This window comes from Tursiops truncatus, chromosome 7 (genome assembly GCF_011762595.2).
Source record: "Tursiops truncatus isolate mTurTru1 chromosome 7, mTurTru1.mat.Y, whole genome shotgun sequence".
NCBI lineage: Eukaryota > Metazoa > Chordata > Mammalia > Artiodactyla > Delphinidae > Tursiops > Tursiops truncatus.
In genome coordinates this window covers 66,524,981-66,552,115 of record NC_047040.1, presented here as the reverse complement: position 1 = coordinate 66,552,115, position 27,135 = coordinate 66,524,981, and the positions used below count along the sequence as shown (strand labels likewise).

The 27,135-nt window shown below is 33.9% G+C and overlaps 1 protein-coding gene across 8 annotated transcripts in view; it reads right to left on the bottom strand.

The window, feature by feature from the left end:
* The window catches only part of LOC101316873 (sodium channel protein type 3 subunit alpha), a 110,178-nt gene that overhangs the window by 16,230 nt on the left and 66,813 nt on the right, over positions 1-27,135 (bottom strand). For all 8 annotated transcript variants that reach the window (XM_073807623.1, XM_073807628.1, XM_073807622.1 and 5 more), the window contains 6 exons: positions 21,135-21,308; positions 19,331-19,687; positions 17,047-17,517; positions 6,072-6,192; positions 4,788-4,942; positions 3,863-4,036 (listed from right to left, as the gene is read on the bottom strand). In XM_073807623.1, coding sequence (XP_073663724.1) covers positions 3,863-4,036; positions 4,788-4,942; positions 6,072-6,192; positions 17,047-17,517; positions 19,331-19,687; positions 21,135-21,308 — 1,452 coding nt within the window. The remainder of the gene's footprint in view (positions 1-3,862; positions 4,037-4,787; positions 4,943-6,071; positions 6,193-17,046; positions 17,518-19,330; positions 19,688-21,134; positions 21,309-27,135) is intronic.

The following is a 27,135-nucleotide window of genomic DNA, read 5'->3' as shown; positions in this document are numbered from 1 at the left end:
AATATAATGCTATATGTTATTCATGTTGAGAAGATAAATCACAGTATCTTTACTAATGGAGGCATCATCTTTAATCAAGTATTCTACTGGTAAAATACTGGTAAAAGTGCTAGTCTGATTGATAGTGAGCATGATTACTTATGGGGTATATAATTGTGAATCTGTTCTTAGGTTTAATTATTGTTTTTTTCTAGGAAAATAGGAATTGTTTTTGACATTTTACTTAATGAACATATGTTATATAGTCACTTAATAGCTAAGTAATTACTCCGTGTCTCAGTTTCCTCATCTACAAAATTGGGATCATAACAGTGGATACCTCAGTGGTTGTTGTGATGATTAAATTAATTAAAGCAAAGGTTAATCATTATTAATATTATACATGAGAGCCCTTATCTGCCTTCAGTGTCACTGCTTGGAATCTTAGCAGTGATGAGCTGGTACGATATCCCATGGGAAGGCTTTTAGAAAAAGAAAGAGACATGTGGATCTTCCTAAGGGAGATATTTAACGAGGTCATGACTAGAGAGGCAGGGAGAACATTTATAAAGCAGCTCAGTGCTTTGTGACCACCTAGAGGGGTGGGATAGGGAGGGTGGGAGGGAGACGCAAGAGGGAAGACATATGGGGATATATGGATATATATCTCTGATTCACTTTGCTATAAAGCAGAAACTAACACACCATTTTAAAGCAATTATACCCCAATAAAGATGTTAAAAGAAATAAAAGCCATTGCTTGGTCTAGTTAGTCATTGTGATGTTGGTGTGTTGTTGAAGAGGAGGGTCCAGACCTCCAATTCATTTTTTAGTTGGTAATTTGAAGTAGAATTTGCTGATTGATTGACTGTGAGGGGTGAAAGAAAGGGAGAGGCTGAAGATGACATTTAGCTTAGCTTCATAAATATACCACTACCAGACTAAACAGGACATTCAGGAAGAAATGCATGACTGGAGGGAAAAAGTAATGAATGTACTCAGTCAGGAGGAGGATCAGTAGAATTATCTAGGAAGCAATTAGAAATGTGAATTGGGGTTAAGGGAAGACCAGTATTGGCTAAAAGTCATAATCTTTTAAAAACTGGAATATAGAATTTATGCTATTAAATTAACAGGATTATCTCTTTAAACATAGCCAGTGAAAAATTTTTCTTATTAATAAATTGATAATGCTAAAAGAATTAAATTCTTCCTGAAAAGGAACAAAGTGAGTCATTCCTATTAGGAGACATTTGTAGAAAAAGCCAAAGCACATACTAGACTGTTGACATGGAAGTATGTTTGAAGAGAGATCAGAAATTGATATGAAATGACAATAATTTATAGCTATTCAGTTCCTTTACCTCAAAGTTTTTAAGTTAATCAAATATTTCCACAAGAGCTCCAGGTGAAATTCAAGGCAGGTGTGTACATATTAGCAAGGCATCTTATTGTTTTCATTCACCACCACCAAAGGCAGCCACCTTCAGAGTGTAATGTGGGAACTCTTTGACTAGTGCAACATGACATTTTACGTATATCTGTGCTCTGTTGAAAAATATGGGGCAAAGAAAGAGCACAGTGCTAGACAGAGGTACCTCTGACCTAATAGCTGTGTGACATCTCTAAACCTCATTTTATCAGTAGCAAAATAGAGATAAAAATAAGAATTACATCACAGGATTGTTATGAGGATTAATAAATACTGTATAATTAAAAAGAGATACTGATAATGAGGTTGGTAATGTAGGGGTTAGGAAGCACAGTCATTAGAGCCAGACTCCTTGGTTACAAAATCCAGCTTAGCCTCTTCCTTATTTACTGTGTTTACAAGTAACAACTTTTCTTTGTCTTAGTTTCCCCATCTGCAAAATGAGAATAATTATGGTTTCTAACTCATAGAGTTTTGAAGATTAGATGAATTAACATGTAAAGTGATTTTAGCAGCAGTTGTACACAGTAAGCATTAAATCAGGGTTACCAATTTTCTTTATTATTATTAGGTAAGGCTCTGAATTAGTGCTGTTCCCACAGTAAGTGTTCAGGACTAGGCATCTTATTGTGGCTACTAATATTAATAACAATTCTGGCTTCATTATTGAGGATGCTGATATGTCAAAAATAAATGTCAAGAACAGCCAGGATCACCTGATTCTAGAGGTTGATGGCAATTGTAAATACATACTAGAATCAGAAAATGTCCCTATTCTGCTTTTGTTCACTTCAGCAGAGCAGCTGATGAGGATTCTAAGGAGCCCTTGAGCAAGCAGGATGTCTGAGTAGCAGACATCAAGCATCTAATTTCAACCACATCAGCAACCTGTGCTGTCTCTAAAGTGGAAATCACTTGTGGACAATAAATATTTCATGATGGTTGAATCTTTACCAAGAGTGTGTTTTGGAAACATTAGCACCTTAGGATAATTTAGAACCAAATTTGAAGTTGTCATGATAGATGCTCAATGAATTTTCTTAGGGATGACACTTATGCAAAAATCCATAAGGACCGCAAGAAATGTGATTTTTTTTCAGTAAATTATGATCACATGTTTAATTCATTCTATGGATAATAATAGCATCTAAAGTATAGCTTGTATAGTTATAATACAGGATAGTTTGGTTTTCATATGAATATAGTATATTTTGCCTTTGGATAGGAGAAAATAATTATACAGAGTTAGAAAAAGTGGTCCATCTAGTGTGCGATTCTGACAACAAAGGCATGGGTTAAGTTGTCCTACTTGATTCCAACCTGAATTATCATACTTGCTGTCTCTATCTCTTCGCCTCCATTCTTCCTCAATCTTACCAATATTTCTAGTACTTTATCCCCATACTTCCATGAGACATCTCTTAACTATGACAGCAATGACGTCCATTCTGCCAAATCTAAGTGTCATTTCTCAGTATTCCTGTCACTTGACCTCCTTGCAGCCTTTTGATCACCTCTCCTTTGGAAAAATTGATCACCTCTCCTTTGGAAAAACCCAACTATCCTCCTCTGGGCTTCTGTGATACCATGTATATTTTGTTTTCCTTTTTCTTCTAATTGCTACTTCTCAATCTAATTTACTGGTTCCTTCTCTTTTGCCCAACTTCTAAATGTTGAAGTGTCTCCAGAGTTTGGTCTGGGCTCTTTTGTTTGTCAGCTTGCATTCTCTCCCTAGGTGAGCTAATCCAGGTTCATGATTTCAAATGTCATCTCTTTCCTGCTGCAAGTCAGACAGGTCTTGTTATTGGCAATGTTCCTGTGACTGTTCACCTCAGGGTAATCAGATTCAGAACAGGGCTTCTACACCTATCTCTTTGCATGGTAAATATTTCATTAGCTACTGAGATATCTAACTACTGATTTAAGAATGGAAATACATTTTATTGTCTCTGTGGGTTTGTGGCTGAATGAATACAGTGAATAGGTTATTTTAACATTATTTAGTAACATACACTCTAGTAAGGGATTAGAGTACAATTCTGACAATTCCTGGCCCCAAATATGTCTTGATTTTGCCTCCTGGAGATATTTTTTTTCAATTGAACTGTTAATAAGCTAGATCTGTCAATTAACAGATTTTTAACTATTCCTTACCTTGAGATACTTAATTTTCAGAAAAAGAAGAGCTATTTGCTTGTGGCCTAGAACAACTCTCTCTGTGTTTTCTCTTACCACTGTCCACATTTTTAGGACCTTTTCTACTGCTTTCCCTTGAGACTTACCTCATTTTTGCATTTTTTTGTAGTTTTTTAAAAAGATAATTGCATAATTGTGTCAGAATTAGTGAAACTAGGGTCTAATTAAAGTCAAGGTTTTAATTATAGAAATATATGAAATGTCAAACTTGCCTCTTTTAAGAATAATTTCATAAAAATCACTTAGGATACTTACATCGACAATCAAGAAATCTAGCCAGCACCAGGCATTAGTGAAATAGGTTTGAAATCCATAAGCTACCCATTTGAGAAGCATTTCCAGGATGAATATATAAGTGAAGACCTTGTCAGCATATTCTAGCATGGTTTTGATAGTTTTTCGTTGTTCAATGTATATATCTTCAAAAGCCTGTGAATCAAGAATGCTTTTATTTTATTTGAATGGCTTGCCTCCACCCAAATACTTGATAAAATTCTTAGTAGAATGCTTGGCACAAAGCACTAATTTGATAAATATTGGCTAGTATCAGACAAATGTGGAACCAGATGAAATCTAAAGACTAAAACTAATGGAAAATGTTGGCAAGAAAACGTCAGTATCTTTACTGATTTAGTTTGGGCTTTCTTCTCTGCCTCTCACCCCAAAATCTGTATCTCAATTACTTCTACAAAGACATGCTCTTAGAGAAGTAATATGAACTCAGAAAATATCTAGAAGTTCTGTTAACGAGGGATAGACTCGGCCTATTCCAACCTTACTTTCATCAATTCTCTGAATGATCTGGCTCATTTTGAAAGAATAAATTGATTAGACATAAAAAAATACACTTTTAGTCCATAAATATTACTATGATTATTTGGGAGAACTGGATGGGATTTGACATGGAAGGTAATGTAGTTACAGAATGTCCCTGGAAATGGTTGTCTCAGTAAGGAAAACATCTGTTAGAAAAGCACCAGACGAGAAATTCCATCTGGCTGCTCATGGTTCTAATTTATTCTGTAATGAATTTTGCATAGTTAAACCCTGGGTGCCAAGCTCTGCAAGGTACAAATACACCTCTTGTTTTGCTCCTTAAACTAAGTGTATGCTTCTGGTATTTTTGGAGATAAGCTGTTTCACTAGAACCTGATTCTTGCCAATAATGCGTTACACTTACCAAAGCACCACTACTGAGAAGGATCATGAAGACAATGAAAGTCTCAAACCAGTTGTGTTCAACAATGCTGTAGCAGGTTTTCCGCAGATTCCACCAGACTTTTCCTTTGCCTTCTTCTGTACTTACTTGACAGAATGGAAACTTTTTAATACATCCTAAAAGATAACATTAAATATAATAAATTAGAAATATATATTTCAATCTTAAATAGGAAGAAATAAACTTTGTTCCTCCCTCCCCAGTCCTAGTCTCAGATCATCATTTTATACAGCAACTGGCTACTTCATCCCTTAGTTATCTTCAGCATCCCTCCTGTATAGTGAATCATTCTCAGACTTACATATCAGCCAGCTACCTAGAATCAAAGAATTACTTTACCAAGAGCTGCTTGAGTATAAATGGTTCCATTCTTTAACCCTGCTTAGGATCTGTCTTTGCCTCAAGGCCAATCATGGACAAGAACATCTCTCAGGTTTGGGGAAAAACTGCATATTCAAATTGTTTATTCATTTTTTGATGTGATCCTGGATTTTTACACACTTCTTTTCACACAGAAAATTCCCCTGTCTCCCAAGGTATCATCCACTGTCAGTTTTCCCAAGCTATTTATTTTCAGCCTCAGTGCTTTTCTTAGTCACACCTATGACTCATCTTGTCAGTCAGTATCTCTCTTCCTTTGTCCTACCTCTCTTAGCTTTCATGTTATTTCTAAACTTCCATCCACTCTTCTGCTCTGAGTTACTACTTATGGGATTCAGTCCAATCACACTGAATCAGCAAACCTTTATTGATTTGTGTGCTAGCCACTGTACTGGTCACTGTGAGAATAACCGCTGGTCTCCCTGACAAGGCTCTAGAGCACATCTATATCCCCAAACAGCTCTGGTCACAGCCCAAATTAACCACATTTGAAACTGTTAGAGATGGAGTGTAATTATTGCAGCATCTATAAATCAAATCACAACATTGCCAATGAGGTCTGAAGGGATTGCTTTATCAATAATGAGATGATGTTCCAGAATGCCATTTATCTTCTAGGGTTCACTTCTCCACATTCTGGAGGATGAAAAAAAGGACGTGTCAAATTATCTTAATTGTCCAGGCACAGTAGCTGCTATAGTATAATCAGGAAATACAGATAAATTAACTTTTTGGAAGAAAAGAGGAAAACAAAGATAAATATGCCTTCACCATTTCATTGAAATATTTCCTTCAAATGAGGTATATTTAGTCTCTGTAAGGAAAGAAGGGAGATTGCATTTAACCATATTAGAGCTTGTTTACCTTCAGTAAAACAAGCTTCTGGCTTAAGGTCTTCCTCGGGTTCAATTTCAGCTTGTTCACCTTCTCGGGGCAGAGCAACATCAACTGTACTTCCTTCAGATGAGCTGATTGCATTTAATTTCTGGAAACAAAATCGCATTGCAAAGATGTGATTTTTCTCCCCTTTTATTCAGCTAATTTGGAAATGCTCTGTGATGGTGTGAAAAAATGATGGTGGTAGTGATAGCATTTGACTCTGTTAACAGTACTGATAATTGTGTACTAATAATTTAACATACTTGAAGTCCTATTGTTTAAAACAGTGTAACTACTAAGTTGATTCAGACAAAAAATGGTTAGACAGCATTCAATGTGGGTGATTTGGAAGGGAGTGATTTTACTGATTAACTTGTTTATGATCTCTATTTGTCTATGGATGCCATATGAAAATAATTTAATACATCAACACTCAGGCCAAATCAAGAATAGTTTGATAAAAGTTTGGTATGCTGACATTCACTATTGATTATATTAATTAAAATGCTTCAAATCAAATTGTAATTTCCACTCTTCAATGGAAATTTTCAGAGGGCAAAGAACATTACCAGTTGTCTGTAACTACTGTCCATGTTTCTGTAATTTTAGAAAGGAAGAGTGGCACATTAACATTAGTCACAGTCATTATAGTTCAACTTTGAGCTATATTTTTCTCTGGCTTACATAATTTTCTTTTTACTTTACTAGCAGAAAAATGATAGATCTCTCTTTCTCTTTCCCTTTTTTGAACTGCTTAAATGAATTCAATACTTGCCAAAGAATTCTAAACGAAATGGAAATTTCTTCATAAATGACATTGTTCAAAATCTGTATAGACTTTCATTAGGAGCATATTCCGAATTCAACATGTGATCAGGCTGTGAATTTTTCCTTTAAAAAAATTATTGTGACATGCCACGTGGCTAGGAAGAGCCACTTTAGTGTTGCAAGAATAAATATCTAATAAGTACTCTGATACCACTTGGGATGACATTATGGATGTGCAATGCTTTATGAAAAGTGATGCAAAGATATGACATACAGCACAACCCAGGGAATGTAAAACTTTTAGAGTGAAAGAACATGGACATGTTAATGGTTTCAAAGGCCCCATTAACTTTAGTAGCTGAGTGATAGGGTCACTCTGCCCTAACCCTCTGAAAGAGTTAATGTGTTACTGAAAAATACCTGGATAACTCCCTAAGCATCAGTCATATTGGAGGAAATTTGGCTCAAAATTCTTGATTTTTTGAAATCACCATGCAAATGTAGTTTAATACTTTATAACGTGAACATGGAAGAGTAGTGTCCAGATGATATTTTCTGTGGTATTACTTTGAGGGTGACGTTAACCATGTCCAATTAAATATATTATGAAAGTTACCCTAAGTCAAAATATAATTCTATAATAAAATGTCTCCTAGTCTGGAGTATGCTAAAGAGAGGCTAGGCCATCGATTATGGCCTATGGTTCTTAGGATCATTAGAGTACAAGAATTTTTACCATTAAAATCCTCTACTTTTTGGAGAGGTGGAAGGTAAAGACGTATTTTATTCTCTCAGGATTTTTCTGCTTCTTACAGCCAGAATATCTTTATTCTTTTAAGAAAATCCCAGGAAAGCTACTGCTGGATAGAATTGCAGCAGCCTCTGGTATAACCAAGAAAATACTAGATAATTCTTCCCTTCCAATTTCATTGGTGGTTTATGAGTTGGACACTCTGACATTTGATGAGTGGCAGCAATAATATCCACTGTATAAATAAAACCAGTAAGAAACCAAATTATTTTGAGGTTAGTTATAAAAAGCTTCATGTTTCTTCTTCCTTTTGGCCAATCCAAGCTGAATAATTTCTTCTGAGCCTGGTCACGATCCACCTTTTCCATGAAGCCTTTCTTTCTTATGATTTCTCCATGCTAAATTTTATAGAACGTTTTGCCCATAATACTTGTTTGCTTTGACCAAATAGTCTCATAAATATATATATATATAAATTATATATATACATAAAATTGTATATTTATGTACATATATACATATATATTAAAATGTACACACATACACAAATATACATCTATACACCAAAAGATTCAAGCATAGAATAGACACTAAATGGTTATGTTGAATTTATGAAAAATGAATAATTGAATGCATTTTGTTATTACTCTTATAGAGAGAATTATAGCGTTTAGATAATTTGATCTCTTCATTTTGATATGTAACTCAATTGTGGCCTTTGCAGAAGTCTGTTTAGTTGTATTAGAAAATGCATTTTCTTAATGAATAGGAATTATTAATGATATTTTAGTGATAAAAACACATATTTCCAAAATGTTTCTCTAAAATATTGGCAGACATTCAATAAAGAAATCTGAAGGAAGAAAGTTATAAGTATATATGTATACACACGCAAATACACATATACTTTTCCATTTGAAAACTTTAGAAAATATACTCACCCTTCACTTCTTATTTACCACTGTTAATACAGTTGTGAAATGTTCAATTTTTTGCATTATAATTCTCTGCCATGTATTACACAAGTGTCTTATATTTAAATACAAATATTTAAAGCAAATCCTTTACAGCACAAGTGATGGTAGCCATTAATCTGAATGGCAATTGTATCCACCATTTACCAAGTATCGACCTCTGGATGTATCTTTGTTATTGGTACTGTCTTTAGATTGTAAACTTTTGTGAATGTGTTTAGTATGTTAAAATACAAATAATTTCAATTTTCTAAATAGCTATGGAGGTAATGTACATTGTAAAGCAGAGAGGGTCCGTGTGTGAGTTAGTTTACCTCTATCTGCCTGGCATTATGAAGCATAGCATGTCTTTTGAAAACAGACAAGGAAAAAAACTCTGCATGTATTCTGCTCTTCTCAAATGAGCAGAACCAATTTTACATGCGGAATTGCTTCACCGTTATCCAGGAGTTTTTCTGATTATAAGGATAAGCTCATTAACGTTATGCTCTGCAAAACTCCTTAAGGAATGTTTAGACAGAGACTTGATGAATCAAGGTTTAAAAAATAGTTGGTAGGCTAGTGTTTCTGCCACTGAAAGTGTTTTGTGGGAGGCTCCTTTTCCTATGAAAGTTGGCATAAAGTTAATTCCTGCTAGTTGGAGAGTCAGGCTTATTCATGGTATAATCTTCATAGGCCACATTTTTGTCATAAGAAGGTACATATACTTTATCCTATGAAGTTATAAAAATATTGTATCAACTACATAAACATTTTAAAGTTGTGAATTTACCTACATTTATAAATTAAAGCTTAGACTGTGTTCTTATTAAGTTACAACAACTTACCAATTAAGATATACTGCCTGATAAGCTTTAGTCACTGGAAACATAAAGAATTTTACTACTGTATTTTAAAATTTTGAAATTTAGATCCTAGAAAACTACTTAAGCATTTAAAATTCTGTACATGGATATAATACTATCTTCATAATCTAAACATTTCTAATTAAGTTCAACATTTTGGCATTCATACTCTGGTAGAGGGTAGTTTGTCATACATTTTGTCATAACCATACCAAAATGACTTCCAAATTTTATTTAAAAACACATAACTGATTTAAAAGCAGGTGACTGATGATAAATACAAAGAATAACTTACTTTCTTTAAATTGCCATAGCTGTGCTACTAAAATGATAAAAAAAAAAGATACCTGAAATGAAATTTTCCACATTAAGGAACTTGATGACTATACTAAATAACTAAAATTAATACTTGTTCTGAAGTAGTTATAAAAATGTAATTAGGTATATAGGCATAACAGTAGAAAGCTTCCATATAAAACCACATAGTACAAGCTCATTACTTGTTTTCTTGTACTGTTTTCTCCCTATCCGTCCAATATTTTATGGCACTTAAGGCTAGATTCTTCCATCCCTTGTAGAAACTACTGAGTCTACAGAGGGATGATGACTTATGCTCTACAAATGCACACTGGAAAGCAGGTTTGAAGATGCAACATTCTCCAGGCCTAATTCAGCCACAGGAAGCATGCCTGGCTGAAGCAGAAGCCCGGCGCAATGCTGTGGAAGCCGCACGCTGGTCCAAGAACCATGTTCTCAAAGACATGGTACCTGAATGTGAAGTTTTCAAGGTTAGCTGCAAATACTACTTGTAAGAAATGACAGAATCAGCACCCAGAAAGGCCATTTTCCCCTGATAACATGAACTTATATAGAAATCCCCCCTTATGGCGAATATTGCTCAATTTTTATCCAATTAAATAGTGAAATTTAACTTTCAGAAATGGAAGAGAATGTTAGCAACTGGCCTACTTCCACCGAAATGCGCTCACATTTCATTTATTTTCAGTCAGCTATCAAATATTTGACTCTCACAAACTGCTATATGATTCAAAAGGCAAAAATAAAAGATTCAGCCATTACAGACTGCCTTTAAAATCTAGCCATTTCTTTCAAAATTTCTGGGTTTTGTCTTGAAAGTAAAAGAAGAAAATCTTTTGGTTACACAATCTATCAGGGCCTTAGTCTGATCTTTTGGATATGTATATCCATATCTTGACTGATATTTCATTTGAAGGACAGGTAGCCACACAGTGAGGTCACTGGGCTGCATATCCAAGGCAGGAGGAACACGACTAAAACCAATAGCTCTTTTTTTCTGGACCACTTATTGAATGGTTAAAAATACAAACCATCTCTATTTAGTTTGGCCTTAACATATTTTAAATGTGTAACACCCCTGATGCACCTTTTATTTTAAAAGAGCCTTACTACGGACATAATATAGGAAACTGACAATAATTATATGGTAGTTGAAGAATAAGGTAAAAGGACATCCAGCAGGCAAAAGAAAAAACTGGTTTATGTTAAGAAGATAATACAAAATTTCCATCTAAACTTGCCTTAATTTTTATTTCAGCAGAAGTACACTGAAGCACCAAAACCTTTCTCTAAAGGTCGAGATAGGTTTAAAATGGCTATTCACACTCCCATCTGTGCCACATTCAGTTTCTCAGAGAGCATTTGGAAGACACTGAGAACGTAACAGAAATAGGAAGCTAGAGGTATTCTCCCATTGTTCTCCAGATTCTGAAAACGGAGCACAGGGCCTTTTCTAGAAGGGTACGTGCTTGGGACCTTAGTCAAGCATCATTTTCAAAGTTTCCATAACGACTTTGAAAAAGAGGGAATCCTGTTATAAACATGGTGTAAAAGATAATTTTCCAGTACCATTTAATTCTGCCCTGCTTGTGAAGAAAAAATAATCAGATTTTCTTCAATGACTAATAATCTTGTTTTACTCCTAAAACTAAAAAGTCATTTTAAGTAAAATTACATAAATCACCAGGGGCTGTATTTTAGAAAAATTTTTATTTATAATTTTATGTCTGAATTTGTTTCATTTTACAGCTAATTCTCAGTTATCCCTAAAGAAGAAGAGAGTATGTATAAATTAAACCTACAGACAAACCCCAAGCTCTAATTAGGTTTTTTTTTTTTTCACCAAAAGCCTTGAAAAGTGCTAATACTCATGAACTTTTCACTTTTGCTTTTTAATTTGCCTTCAAGAACACTCACTCTGGGGAATTCCCTGGTGGTCCAGTGGTTAAGACTCAGGCTTTCATTGCTGTGGACCCGGCTTTGATCCCTGGTCAGGGAACTAAGATCCCACAAGCCGTGTGGTGTGCCCAAAAACAAACAAGCAAGAACACTCACTCTGGCTGTGATTCCAGTAACAGGAGAAAGTTGAGTCAAGAGAATAAACTAAAGATTTATTTCATCCACAAACCTACAGCAATTTTTGGAGATATCCTTTATTCCTCATAAAACTATAATCAATAATTAATAATCCAAAGTAGGAAATTTTCCAAGTCTCTTTTTTGCCTGCTCAGTTTTGGGTAGAACATTTAGGGAGAAATTAATGTAGATCAGAGAAATTTAAAAAAATGGGTACACTGAACCAATTACTTAATATTAAGATGCAATGAACTTTTCCTACCCTGTATCATGATGCTTTTCATTTTTTAATTACAGTGATCATTTAGGGTTTGGCAGACACATGACTTAACAACTTCCCCAAACTACATGAAAATCCAAGATATGTAGTGCCCAAATGTATACAGACTATGGCCCTTCATATCCAAAATCTCATGATCACCTTGCTCTTTTTTTTTTAATGGAGGCTTTCCCCCAAAACATGAAAGTAAACATTTCTATCTGGAGCACATGAATTGGATGGGTTGAAAATTATATTCACAGATCTGAATATAATGATCTGAAAATGGCAACACTGTCAAACAAACCCTGTGAGGCTCATTTTGGTAATACAGTTTACTTATAAGGGCTGAATCAACAACAGCAAAAAGTTGTGGTCTTATTTTAATGAAATAAAAGCAGAAAAAAAATGCATCCTCTCAAGTTCTTAACTATTTTGAACTTTAAAGATTTCTATCATGTTTTAAAATAGATATAAATCCTATAGAGCATGCAATTATTGCTTTTAAAAGCCTAAACAGACTAAACTGGAAAGTCATTAACAGAATCAAAAACGGTGTTGGGACTGCCCGTCTTGCCTGACCATGCTGTGATGTGTCACACGATTCAGCAGAGAGCAGCTGGGCACGTCTAGCACTTCCTTGCCATGGCAGGGGAAGGAACGTAGCTGAGTAGCATGCAGGCCAGTCAAAATTTATTTAGAAAGTGATTGTACGTGTACAACTTGCTTGGGTAACCTGGGTAAAAGTGGTGGCACGAGCCTCTGGCTGGTTAAAAAACACCAGAGTTTCATTCTTGAAGGCTCCAGCTTGATTTTACCCCTGTGAGAAGTAAGAATGGTAAGCAGTGAAGGTCACAGTATGATATTCCTAGATTGAGCTTTGGAATTCAACTTCAAATATGCTTCTTAAGAGCATTTATTCTATATCCTTCACCTGGGAAGACAATGAAAGCTTTCAAGAACTAAATTGTACAAAATCCATAATTATATAAAAATGTCAAGAAATCATGTTTATATAAAAACAGAATTCTACATTATATCTTGTCATAAGATATATACAATCCCAAGGTTTTACAAAATAAAAGGATCACTATTTTGAAATTCATGCCTTCAATTTCCTTAAAATTTTTTTCATGCAAAACTGTATGTTCGTTTCCATACCAGTCTGTTTATGTTACTGGTGCATATAATAGATACACATATATAAAATATGTATTACATAATATAATAACAGCAATTCATATTTTTATCTCTAAAAACTTCTAGAGATCATTTCTCCCCAACTGTGGTATAGCTAGATATTTTGAAAATGAATGGAAGGAATAGAGCAGCTAGAGGTTTCAAATACTATCTAAATTAATTTACTGCCTCTTCTTAAAGCAGAAATGTGTTGCAAATTTTTTTTTCTTTTCTTTCTTCCTTTCTTTTGAAATGTATCATTCTGTTAGGTTTAACTTGTATGATTTTTCACTTTGTCAGCAAAGAGAAAGGATATTTTGTGTCCCCCAAAGCACAGCCCAATGTTCTTTATCTACTTGTGTTCAAAAAACTAAGAAGTGCGAACCGATATGCCACTTTATGGATACGTTATTTTTAATTTGTGTGTGTGTGTGTGTGTGTGTGTGTGTGCAATAGCTAATAAAAAAAGAACAACCCAGCCAACATAAATGTGAATCTGATATGTGACCTGTGTTCAATGCCAGCAGTTTTCAGAAATTTCAGATCAAAACTGAACTTAGCTGGAATTTATTTAAATTTATTCTATAATGCTGATTTTTACTTTTATTTTTGAAAACAGTGTACAGTTGACCCTGGGGCGACACAGGTTTGAACTGTGCAGGTCCACTTACACACAGATTTTTTCCAATAGTAAATACTACAGCTACAGGATCCTCAGTTGGCTGAATTTGTAGATGTGGGAGTGCAGATACGAAATCATGTATATGGAGGGGCAACTGTAAATTATACTCGGATTTTCAACTGGATGTAGGGTTGACACCCCTAACTCCTGTGTTGTTCAAGGGTCAACTGTACTTTTAAACTTAGTGTGAGCATACGTGAGAATTGCCCTATTATTCTTTCAAGGTTTTTCTGGTACTAATTTAAAAAATCATCCACGTAAAACTTACTGCTGAATTTAATTTTACTGTGCAAAATAATTTGAAATTTTATCCTAGCTTTACAAAAGTTTTAATTTTATATTTACTTTTAAGTATTTTCCCTCTAATATATCTGTATACTTTAAACAATTTTATTACATTCTGTAATTGGATTCCATGTATCCAAAACTAGCTTGGAAGAGGACAGATGATTATTTAAAAAAATCACCCAACAAAGAATTTTTGTTCAGATAATAAAATGTTTTCAAGGACTTGAAAATGAAGACATTGTATCTCATTGTTCCAAGTTTATGATTTTTTAGTCATTAAAAAAAAGGACATGACAATGAGGTAGTATTCTCCTAAAGCAATAATTTGAAATATCTGTGGACATCATAGAGTTTTTTTTTTTTTAACATCTTTATTGGAGTATAACTGCTTTACAATGTTGTGTTAATTTCTACTGTATAACAAAGTGAGTCTTTGAAGTATTCTGGAAACCAACTTTTTGGTAAAAAGAAATTAAGATATATCATTTCCATGAGTGCAGTGAGATGAAACCTATGATGTTAACATAGCAAATGTTTCTCTGCCTCTTTGGCTTTTCTATCTCTTCTTGACCCCAAGCTAGTCTTGTCCCGAGTCTTCCCTTATTTTCTCTTTGTAATTACTTCTTTAGGGAACTCCTCTATTTTCAAGGAATCAGATAATTATGAAATCTGCGTTATTAAATCTATTTTTAAACCCTGACTGCTCATTCAGTCTCTCGTTCTCACTATATCCCACTTCTAATTCAGTATGTCCCAATTGAATTCTTTCTCTTCCCCCATAAACCTGGTAACCTTCTTAAAAAGGCCATTTCAGACAGTTGCATCACCATTTTCCCAATTTCTCAGATTCTTTACTAGGTTGGTCAAAAGCCAGTTAGTCTCAGTTCCCATACTTATTACCGTAGCCCAGAATTCTGTCACCTCATTATTATCAAATTATTGTTGCCACATTCCCCAAGATAACAGTTCTCACTCTAAACGGTTTTACTTATTGCTATCAAATAAATTTTCCTAAAACATCACTTTCCTATTGCTTTTCACCTGCTTAGCACCTTATTGACTATGCAGCCAATTCCAAGCTCCTTGACTTACTTCAAAGACTGTATAATCTGAAACTACCTTACTCACCCATACATATTTTTCCAGTCTTTTCAACCAATACTTTATACATGCTGATTATTTCACTGCTGCACCTTAATACTAAGCTCACTCTAACTCTGGCTTTTGTTTAGTAAGTTTCTGCTTTTTGCTCTCTGTTCATGTATTTGACCCACATTTTGAGGCCTACTTTAATTTTATCTCTTCCGTTTAACAATTTGCTATGTTCTTGCTGTTCTCAATACTTGTATAATCTTGTATTCAGTCCTACAGGATTAAACTTTTTAATAGGTTTTTAATAATTTTGTGAGTTAGTATTAGCTTCCTCAAAGATGCTGAGATTTCCCTGAAGGGGGTTATGTTATGAATCTCTCCTTTAACTCTTCCTTACCCTTAGTATCCAGCAGAGTGCTGAATTCACAAAAGTGCTCAATAAATGCCTGTTAATTAATTGATGGTTTTCTTAAATAAATCTATGTCAAGTGATGGAAAATAAAATTAGAATTGAATTCTTATTTTACCAGAATAAGCAACACATAAATTAGAATTGAATTCTCTAAGTAGACTTTGAGTGGAATTTCGGAGAAAGAATGTTATACCTCATTTTGTGTGTATTTTTACCTTTTTCAAAATATTTTCAAATTTACCATTATAATATATCTCAGAAGCTCTGAAATGCCTGAAAAAAAGGATCGGGAGGCTATCAGTTGTGACACTGTCAGCTACTTACTACTTATACAAATTCTGTTGACATATTACTAAAAAAGGAAAGTTCCAAAATATGCTCACAGAATCAGACATCATTTGTCTGATTCCTATGGTGTCGCTATTTATACCCTCATGCTAAAACCTGTCTTTTATAACCCTGTGCTAGACTTAACTTCCTACTTCCTACTGGTATATCAGAAGTCTATAAATAAGTAATAATAAAAAATTTAATCCTGTTCTGCACAATGCAGAATTGCAGAATTAATACCACTAAGCTACTATCATAGGACCCTGTGCATTTTAATCCTACAGGAGGAACAATTTCCTTTCTTTTCTTTTAAATAAGTAGTAATATGACAGTAAGAACAGCTTTCCAGTCTACAGTTTAACTGTAATCCTTAAGTAGAGTTTTTTTAAATAGTTCTTACTATTTCCAAGTTAATCTGGAAGGCCTTATAGATTTGCTCATCCTTGACTGGGCAAAATGTAATCAGTACTAATTTTAATTTCCTAATATGTGTAAAATTTTAAAAAATGAATAATACTCTTATCATAGGCAATAAAAGGTTTAGAGGAGAACAAAAAGTACACAAAACTTTCACATTAAAAAAAATCATAGCAAAACTTAATATATTATAGAAAGTAAGGAGATAACACTTTAACAATGATCAATAAAATATGGTTCATTGTTATTTTTTCTAAAGAGCATAATCGAATGTAGAATAGAATGTATTAAATAAAATCTGTTTTTTTGAAGGTCACATCTTTTAATCAGACTTTCAAACTATCAAGAAGATGAATATACTAATTATTCAGAATGATGATTTTCTGTGGAAAGTTGGAATTTCAATGGATGGAATTCTCAAAAAAGAATATCTCATAATTTTCCAACATTACTGTATATATGACTTTCAATACACTTTTTAATAATGCATATAAGCACAATAAAAATACTAAGTAACTTGTGCATGGTTTTTATAGGAAATGCAAGAAAAACTTTAAAAGCATTCTTACCTCTTTGCTTTCTTCTAGTTCTGACTCACTGCTGAACTCTTCAGTATTTAAGTTTTCAAAGTCAGACTCTCCAACAGCAATTGGCACTGTTACAGTGAGGCTGGGATTATTTATGAATGACATATAGTCATTTTCATCGATTACATATTTTTCAACACTGCTTCCAGTACCTACACCACTGGTGGTTCCATTCCCATCCTTAAGATAATTAAGCTCTTTGCTTATTTCAATCCCAGTATTATTGGACACACAGCTGTCTATTTTGTTGCCTTCATGGATTTCTATACCTTTTGGCTTTCTGAAAAAGGTTTTTTGGAAACACTCCTGTATCTTATTTTTCACATAATCAATTCCCTTTTGCATCCTTCCTACTGCAATCTGAAGATTGTTCATTTCATTATCATCATCAGTGGCAGCAAGATTGTCTGAGCTAAATGAACTCAACAATAAGGCCAGAAAGAGGTTCAGAACCTAAAAGAAAAAAAGAAAATTTTGCTGTATTAATATTGAAGTATGCATAAACATAATAGCTTAAACAGGGAACTCATAGATCTTTGCTAAAATTAATTCAACAGCTGCTTCTTGAATGCTTACTGTATTTCAGAAACCTTGTCTTAATCACACACCATTTAAAGAACCTGAAATCTTCTACCTGCTCTAAGGACAAAATGGTAAAACAAGCACCCTTCCTTTCAAACCGAGAGGGACAACAGGAAATTGGAGGTTCTAAGATTTAAATTGTGTCTACTCAGGGTTGCCAGTGAAAAGACAAAAATCCCGTTTTTGTGGTTTTGGCCAATGAGAAAAAAAAGAGATATTTTCATTTTAGTCATTTTACTGCATTTTACCAGTTTGTCTAGGGAATGTCTAGCTTCATGTGTGTAAATAATGAATTTATCTGTTTAATGGCCTGATGGATATGTGTTAAAACAACATACTTGAAATACAAATTCCATTGTCCCATGACCACAAACTTTTATAGCAGCAGAAATTACTAAAGGCGAATTATAAAAGGTTTAACACATTTCTCATCAGTATACTTTGAAATATATGTGTCCAAATAGTTCAACAGATGGAGAGAAGTCTAAAATTATTCCAGGGTTTAGGCTGGACCCATATAATGTAAATTACTTTTCTTTTTACTTTTTTTTTTTTTGCAGAAAACATGAAGAAATCTCAGTGTATCATTTGGATACATGGGGAAAAATATTACCCAATTAACTGATAAAATATGAATAATAGAAGAAGAATTCATTATAGCTGATACAAAATAAAATTTATTTATAGTAATATTTTTAGCTTGAAATGTAGTTACTGAGTTTCAAAATATGTTACATGGTAGGAAGACTCTTGCTAAGCCAGAACCCCAGTTTGTTGCCTTATTTTTATATCAGATTTATTCAGAATCTAGAGCTTCCTTATTTACTATTCTGAAAAAATTGCATGTCCACAGGTATCCCACAAACATTCTTTTAAGCAGTCTCATTTGAAATGTACTTCTCAAAGGAAAGGTTCAGTATGATAGCATAAAGAAACACTCTGACCACACATGATTGAAAAATGTAAGCATTAAAACACATAAATATACAAATTGTGCTTCTATATTAGTGCTTTTAAGTCAGAGCTAAAAGTAAGTCTTTTAAATCTGGTCAGTGTTTATACATGTGCATAACTTAAACCTCAATAATTTATTTTCCTTTAATAAAGCAAATTCAAGGAAGAATATATTTCCAAGATGTTTGGATAATTACAATACATAGCTAAAATATAATGCACTATTTCATTGAAATTTGTCTTCAAAATTTGGTAATATGCAACTTATGCCTCTGAGTAAGCAAACAATATGAACTATGTATGTGTAAAGAACAGTTTTAATACTCTTTTGTTTAGAATTACTGGAGATTGTAACCTCATCAAAATAATAATAGAATAAAAATAATTCAGGCCATAAAAAATAATATTAGGACAAAGTTAGTCTTGATAAAAACATTTTTTTTGAAGAAGGAAAACTAAAAACTAATATTTTTGTCCCTGGACTGTCACGGGTATACCTCATGTAATCCTCACATAAACCATAAGATTTCAGTTCTGTTTTTACAGTTTCATAGTCGGGGAGTTTTAGGCTGAGAAAAGTTAAGCAACTTGCCCATGCTCAGAGTGCTAGTACTGGGATTTGAGTCTAGGTTGTTGATGATAAAACCAGATGTGTCTGCTGCATCAGGCCACCTTCTTAGCCACTGTCTGATCTTGTTCTTAATTATGAGCATTTGTAATACATACGTACCACCAGGTTTCCAATGACCATGACCAACATGAAAACAATAAGGCACATGGTTTGGCCAGCGACCTCCATGCAGTCCCACATGGTCTCTATCCACTCTCCACACAGCACTCGGAACACAATCAGGAAGGAGTGGAAGAAGTCATTCATGTGCCAGCGTGGGAGTTGACAGTTACTAGAGATCTTGCAGACACATTCTTTGTAGCTCTTACCAAAGAGCTGCATGCCGACCACAGCAAAAATGAAGACGATGATGGCCAACACCAAGGTGAGATTACCTAGAGCCCCCACTGAATTGCCAATGATCTTAATTAGCATATTCAGGGTGGGCCAGGATTTTGCCAGCTTGAAAACTCGAAGCTGTAATCAAGTGAAAATATACTCTTAGTAGTAGTCACAATATAATTTTAAAAGTTAGGTAGACATCATTTTATCAGTATGATACTATATTGTAGTCCCACCTCTGAGGAATATAAAATCTCAAACTATACTAAAATTCAAATCCAGAAAAAAGTGTTAATAATACTGGAATTGTAAATCAAATCATAATATCATTTAAGTGCAAATATAAGAGAGAGAAAATATTTCAGAAATGAGAAAACATTTCTGATTCATCAACAGATATATCCATGAAAACAAATTAATACTTTGATTACAGACATTTGTGAATTTAGCAAGCTAATGTCACCTCCAACTATATTTTCGAGAGTAAAAAGAAATATTAAAAGTATGAGGTGTATATATATATATATTTTTTTTTTTTTTGTGGTACACGGGCCCCTCACCGCTGCGGCCTCTCCCGCTGCGGAGCACAGGCCCCGGACGCGCAGGCCCAGCAGACATGGACCATGGGCCTAGCCGCTCCGCGGCATACGGGACCCTCCCGGCCCGGGGCACGAACCCGTGTCCCCTGCATCGGCAGGCGGACTCTCAACCACTGCGCCACCAGGGAAGCCCTGAGTTATATATTTTTAATGGACACTTATAATATAAAAGTAAAATAAATTAATTTGATAAACTTAAGGAAAAGCTTCTTTTCAATTTGAAAAATACACATTTTACTTAATTTCCAATAAAATTTTGCATATTTTAAAATAATTTTTCTTGCTAAATTCAAAAAAATTTGTTATACCATTGTCTAAAGTGCTAATGGGATCAAATGTTTTCTCACATATTCCTTTAAAGTAGTTACCACTAATATAGGGCTTCCCTGGTCGCGCAGTGGTTGAGAGTCTGCCTGCCGATGCAGGGGACACGGGTTCGTGCCCCGATCCGGGAAGATCCCACATGCTGCGAAGCGGCTGGGCCCGTGAGCCATGGCCGCTGAGCCTGCGCGTCCGGAGCCTGTGCTCCACAATGGGAGAGGCCACAACAGTGAGAAGCCCGCGTACCGCAAAAAAAAAAAAAAAAAAAAAAAAAAAGTAGTTACCACTAATATAAGTAAGGTTGATAAAAAGATAAGATTTATTGGGTATAAAGTTTTTATTTATATTTCTTTAGAGACTTTAAAGCAAAAAAAATTTTTTAATGAATTTAAAACATAATTTTAGAAGCACATGTGTGTTTTTAAATGTGCCTTACATAGTTAATTATTATGAAGTGTTTCATTTTTCATCATTCTTGATAAACAGTCACACTCAGCTTTAAAGAGAACATTTATATATTTTCTTAGAATATCACACATACTGGTTTAAGTTTAAAATATCATTGAGGTAAAAAGCTATAAAAACTATACACATTGATTCATTTTTTGAAATAAGTATTTTGCCAATGAAAGATAGAATATAAACATAGTCTATGCAGATACCAGTCTGAACGATCTCAGTACAGACAGTCCCTCCACATTTGCCAGGCCAAGCTCCATTAAACTAAGGCTGACAATAATTCCATCAAAGATATTCCAGCCCTCTTGGAAATAATAATATGGATCCATGGCAATGATCTTGAGGACCATTTCTGCTGTGAAGATCCCAGTGAAGACCTAAAGTAAAATAGAGATCAGTACTTCAAGCATTGAAAAAGTTTTGACACTCTAAGAATTTGTAAAGAAGGTTAAACAGTTATGAGTAAAAATACCTAAAATTTAAAGTGAAGAAATGTGACAAATGGATATACAAGTTTAGCATTTTTTTCAGGGGAATATTTTAAGTGGATTTGTGTTAGTTAATGAATCTGCTAGATTTCCAAGACAATGCTGATTTGAAAACATTTCATTGTCCGCATTTGAAATCCGATACTAAATAATAGCTACTGAATTATTGCCTTTTTTGGTACCCTATGTTTCTACCATAATCCCAACCAATTTTTTTTAAGTATTGCAATAAGAACAATTTATGTATTATTGGAAGTCACTAAAAAATTACTTCAAATTGGTAAAAACCATATTTTGTTCTTCATTTTTATTTGTTTTTAAGGGACATCATCTTATTTCTATAATTTTATAAACATTCCTGAAATAAGAGTGAGTTTGCCACAAATGTTTTATAATAATTATCTCTGGATTTATGCCTCAGAATTAAGGTTAATGGATAAGTAGAGCAAGGAACTGCAGATTCAATTGAAAGCATCAGGAGAACATTCTCAGTATGCATACACCCAAAATTAGGATTAATAAATTATTTGAGTGGCTGGATGAATGTCTATTTGAAAATGGTTTTGTTTTTAATTCAAAACCACAGGCTAAGACGCCCAAGGACATGAAGAGCTATGAAATTATTCTTGCGAAAAATCTTTTAAAGCAATTATATTAACTATAGGTAAAAGCTGCATATTATGACTAAAGTCAAGCTTACCACTTACCAAGGTAAATCAGCCTTTACCTTGAAGGAACTTTGTCAAAATAACAGTATCAAAATTATTTGGTTTCCTAAAATATATTAATTAAAGGAAATCTTGTTCTACTCTTACAAAGTGTAATTGCAGCCAGCATCTCATTTTCCCAATCACAGAAAGACCTAAGGGAAATACCCATAGCAGAAAAGATAGCTTAACTTCAGTTCATCATTCATTCACTCAAATAGAAGTAAAATGTAATTCAAGCAAGCTTAGTACATGAAAATCCAGATATGCCGGAATGCACATTAAAAAGTGATTTTTTTCATTTATAGAAGGACTTACCCTGGGGTATTTTTTCCCTGGTGAATGTAAAATAAGTTCTGATTTATATGAATTTTATTTCTTATATAAAGTTTTAGGAGCAGCTACTATTTGAAATACACAGCCTGATTATAGAAATATATGAGTTAAATTGAGTTAGAAACAATCCAGGTAAATGATCTACACATATCTCTTCCTACAGAAAATCATAAGGTGAACTTTTCAGCTCTTCTGAAATGACTAGAAGATGTCCTGCATTTTAAAAACCCATACCTTAAACTTACATTCTTTCATCTAAAATTTAATCCCAGCATGAAATTCTCTTTAAAAATAACATTTTAATTACAATTTGCAGTTTAATGTCATAGCTATTTATCTCTTTAAATGCTTTCAGTTTAGGCCCTATAAATCATTGGGATTGTTTTACGTACATTTTAGTCTAGTTTAGCATTGTCAGTGATTAAGAGTTTTGAAAAAATCTTTCTCATTCTAGCAAAGGTCAACTGAGGCTATTGATCATGATGCTTATGTTTATAAAATTTTAAAACTCCATCAAAAAATGCTAAGAACACAGAGAACTGCAACCCCTGGATATGGTTATGTACATAAATCCGTGTATGGTTTATAAACATACATTCTGCTGCCTTTGAATTTCTTTATCATGAGGAATTTTTAAGACTAAGACAATTAATAAAAACATACTGAATGTTTATTGTTTGGACTTAGCCTAATTATAATATATCTTGTCTTCTGAAGAAGCTTTTTGTGTTTTGAAATTTTGGATTATATGTTTCTGTAGCCATTCATTCATTAATAAAAAATTGCTGAGTACTTACTAGACGTTGTACTAGGCTTTGAAAATGCAGTACTAATTAGGATATACAAACTGAGAATGCATAAACCTAATTCATTTAGGCTGATAAATTTCTTATGGACAATACATCTATAGGCTTCCTAAGCCAGCTTCTTTAATGAGGAGGTAAGTTCAGTGAAAAGTTTCTAACCTATTGTACGTGATGACACAAGACAATCAGCAAAAGTGTAAGTGCTAAAGGTGGGGATGAGAATCAGCCTGGGAGTCTGGACCAAGAGTAAACAAATTTCAAGCATTTTGTTTTGGGGGGTACTGGGCTTGGATGATCAAATGTTAGGGCTTAAGGTCTCAGTTCAGGGATAAGAAAGTTTCCTTACTGAGTATTTACTTAGAGAGGAAAGTTCTGTTGATACATACATTAAAAAGATAGAAATGTTAGTTCTAAAGGCTCAAGTTTGAATATCGATCAGTTTGCTCCACAGAACCTCTTCTTGTCCAGACTGACATTCCACTCTTCTGTAGTGAATTTGACATAACTGTAGCCGCCTTTCGCTCCATTACTATTAGCTTCTTGTTTTAATGGTTTTAGTTTTATCATCCTCATGCCTTTTGGATTTGTATCTTTAAATATTTGTTGTTGTTGTTGATTCTTTTTTGAAGGATGAAATTGAAATATATTTAAAGAAAAATGGTGGGACATCATTTAACATTTATGATTTTCTTTTATCTCATCTGTCAGATGAGGATAGTGAGATGTTTCATCAGGTCTGTGTTTAATATTCTTGGATTTCTATCAGTATTATATTGCTTAGCAAATTTTATTACAAACTGTAGTGTACACACAATTATTGTTACACAAGAACTTTATTAGTAGTTGTTAGAAAGAGACGAGAAGGCAGTTTTATATTACACTAGGAGAGGAGTTAGATGGCCAAATAACACTTCTTCATTGATGAGAGTGGCTTCATAGGTGAGGTCTAGAATTTGGCTCCCATGGTTTTATCTTTCAATAAACGAGCCATTTTTTTCCTTCAAAAAGTTATCATGTCCCTTTCCTGAGATTTTGAATTCATATCCTACACCACACCATTTAATTAAAATAATTTTGCTAATTATGTTTCTTTAGACTTTTATTTGCAATAGCCTGTAAGATTTTTAGAACAGGTACCATTTTCTAAGTTCCCATCTAGGTCTAGCAGAATAAAGGGATATCATGGACCTCTAATCACTGGTTAGGAAAGTTATAGTAAGAAAAATAGTGTAGGAGCTACAGATCTCTATCAATATTCCCTGAAGAAAAAGTTACAGGTTAGTTGGAAATGTTTGTATGATGAAGAGGTTATCTAACCTACTATGATTGATGGAAGATTCCTTGCTTATAGAATCCCTAAGATGAGTGCATGGGTTTTATAATGGTTAAAACAAAATTTAAAAATGAAAGCAAAACAGAGCATCTTAGAGAAACTCAATAGAGATTTGAGGTCTCTTGATACTCAAATTTGATCAATCCAATCAAAAGGAAGTGATGTAATTTTTATATGCTCCAGAAAGAGGAAACAAAAAGGCACATTGATCTAAGTAAAGACTGGAAGTTCCACAACTCTTTTATGGAAAATTCTTTTGTTATCAATTCAACCAAAAAACTCGATGTCCTTATTTGTAAGGCAATATGCAATCATTTGCGTAGTAATAAACTAGTCCATAGAAATCTTAAATTTATTTTAATGAGAAAACTGTAAAATCCCCACAGAATATGCGATGTAACATCCATCCATGGAGTATAATATAAATCCAAATTCAGCTAAGTACCCATGCTATAAGGAATATATTCTCTCTTTTTCTCTGTGTATATATATATTATATATATATAATTTTTCATATATAAATATTTATTATAAAGCTTGTTGTGGGTATAAAATAAGATATGTAAAACTATGAAATACTTTACAGATATACAACATTATTACTACTACTCATAATGAGCTTTTAGCCAATAGTAACAGTCAGTTTACACATTCTCTTATTCCTAAGGTTAGAAATAGTTAAGTCTGTTCTCTGTCGTCTACACTCTCTGTCTTCAAGAGTCTTGTTTTCCCAACAGTAAGCTCAGCTTATGCATGGTTCTACCACAAACAGTCAACCAGTGGTAGAACCCCACTTCCCTACTTCATTATCTCCATCACTACTCAAAGTTACAGATTTTAGAATGAGGGACATCTAGTCCAACACATTATGCTCATGAGAAGGAAATACTTGTGACTTTTTTAAGACCACCCAGATATTTAGCATGGACAACTGGATTTGGACCCAAATTTGTTGCTTTAGTCTAGTGCTTTTCCATTTGATTGTCCTATAATCCAATGTCTCTTATCCTGTCCCTCCATACTCAGTTGCTTCAACATTGAAATTCTATAAAACCTCAGTTTTCTGCTTCACTCTGACAAATTTCCAAAATTTTCCCTAACTGTTCAACTTCCCTGTCTAATATCCTGGGAAAAATACAGCAGCTAGAGCAGAACTATTTTCCGTCAGTATTTCAAAGAAAGGTTAATAGCATACAGAAGAGGAAGGAAATTGTTTATTGAGCACGTGCTAGATGCCAGGCACAGTGCTACGTGTTTTCACATTATCTCATTAGATCTTCACAGCAACTCTGGGAGATGAGTATTATTATATCCATTTCAATAATAGAAAACAAAGACTCAGATTTTTTATCAAACTTGTCCAGATGCTTCATTATTAGTAAGGTCAAACCCAGTTCCACCTGACTCCAAACCCATGTTCTTTTATGAAAAGATGCTGCATGATGCCTTTTTGGGTAGGAAACAAGCAGTTGGTTATTTATCGAGCTACAACCATGTAAACGCTCTGCAAGATACAAAAGAAAAATGGGATGTGAGCTCTGCCATGGAGTAATTTATAGTGGATTTTGTTTAATATTCAACTAAGTTCTATTCACAAATGCATTAGGAATTAAGAAAAAGTGTGTTTGATATGGGCTGAGTATCATATTAGAGGAGATGAGGCTTCAGTTGGACCTTGAAGAATATGAAGAATTGAGATGAAGTGATTTGAGTTGGAGTACTTTAAATGTGAAGGTAGAGAACAGTGATATACTATCCTATATGTAAGCATATAAACATTTGTGTGTTATAGTGACAAGGCTGTTCTGATAAGACTGCTGGTGGTTGGTTAGGAACCAAAGGAAAATAAGCTGGTATAGGAAGGATGGAATCAGATAGGGAGTTTTGAAAACCAGTTAAGAGTGTTGAACCACAAATATAGGCAATAGATACTTTAACAAGATGAAAGCATACTGAGTGCAGAGTACTAGAAATATGATTTTAATAGTAGTTAGAGGAGTAAAGAAGTTGATACCTGGAAAAAAAGAAATAATGGGTCTTCATATAAAATTGTATAAATATATAAGAAATAAAGAGAAAGTAAGTCAAATGGCTATCTTCGAAGCTGGAAGGCTCTTTGAAGTTGGAAGGCTACTACTAGAGGTAATACAAGACTAAATTGAGATTTTTAGGGCTTTCAGTAAATTGTGAGAAAGATGATATTTCAGATGTCTCATACTGTGTTTAAAGTTATCCTGGAGCAATGATCTGTAACTGTTGGAAATACAGGAATGGAACACAACTTACTCTATAATTGTAGATAATACCTAGAGTTGTTGAGTACATAGTAATATTGAGTGAAAAACATAGCCTTAATAGGTAAAAGAAGAGAAGTCCAGACAAGGACGCAGAGATAGAGTGATTGGAAAGATGAAGGAGAAATCATCTCCTTCCGATGAAGGAGAAACTGGAAAAAACAATCAGTATCACAGGTGTCAAAGATGAAGAAAGTGTCAAGAATCTGGTGGGTGTTCTATAATGCAGTGAAGTTGAGT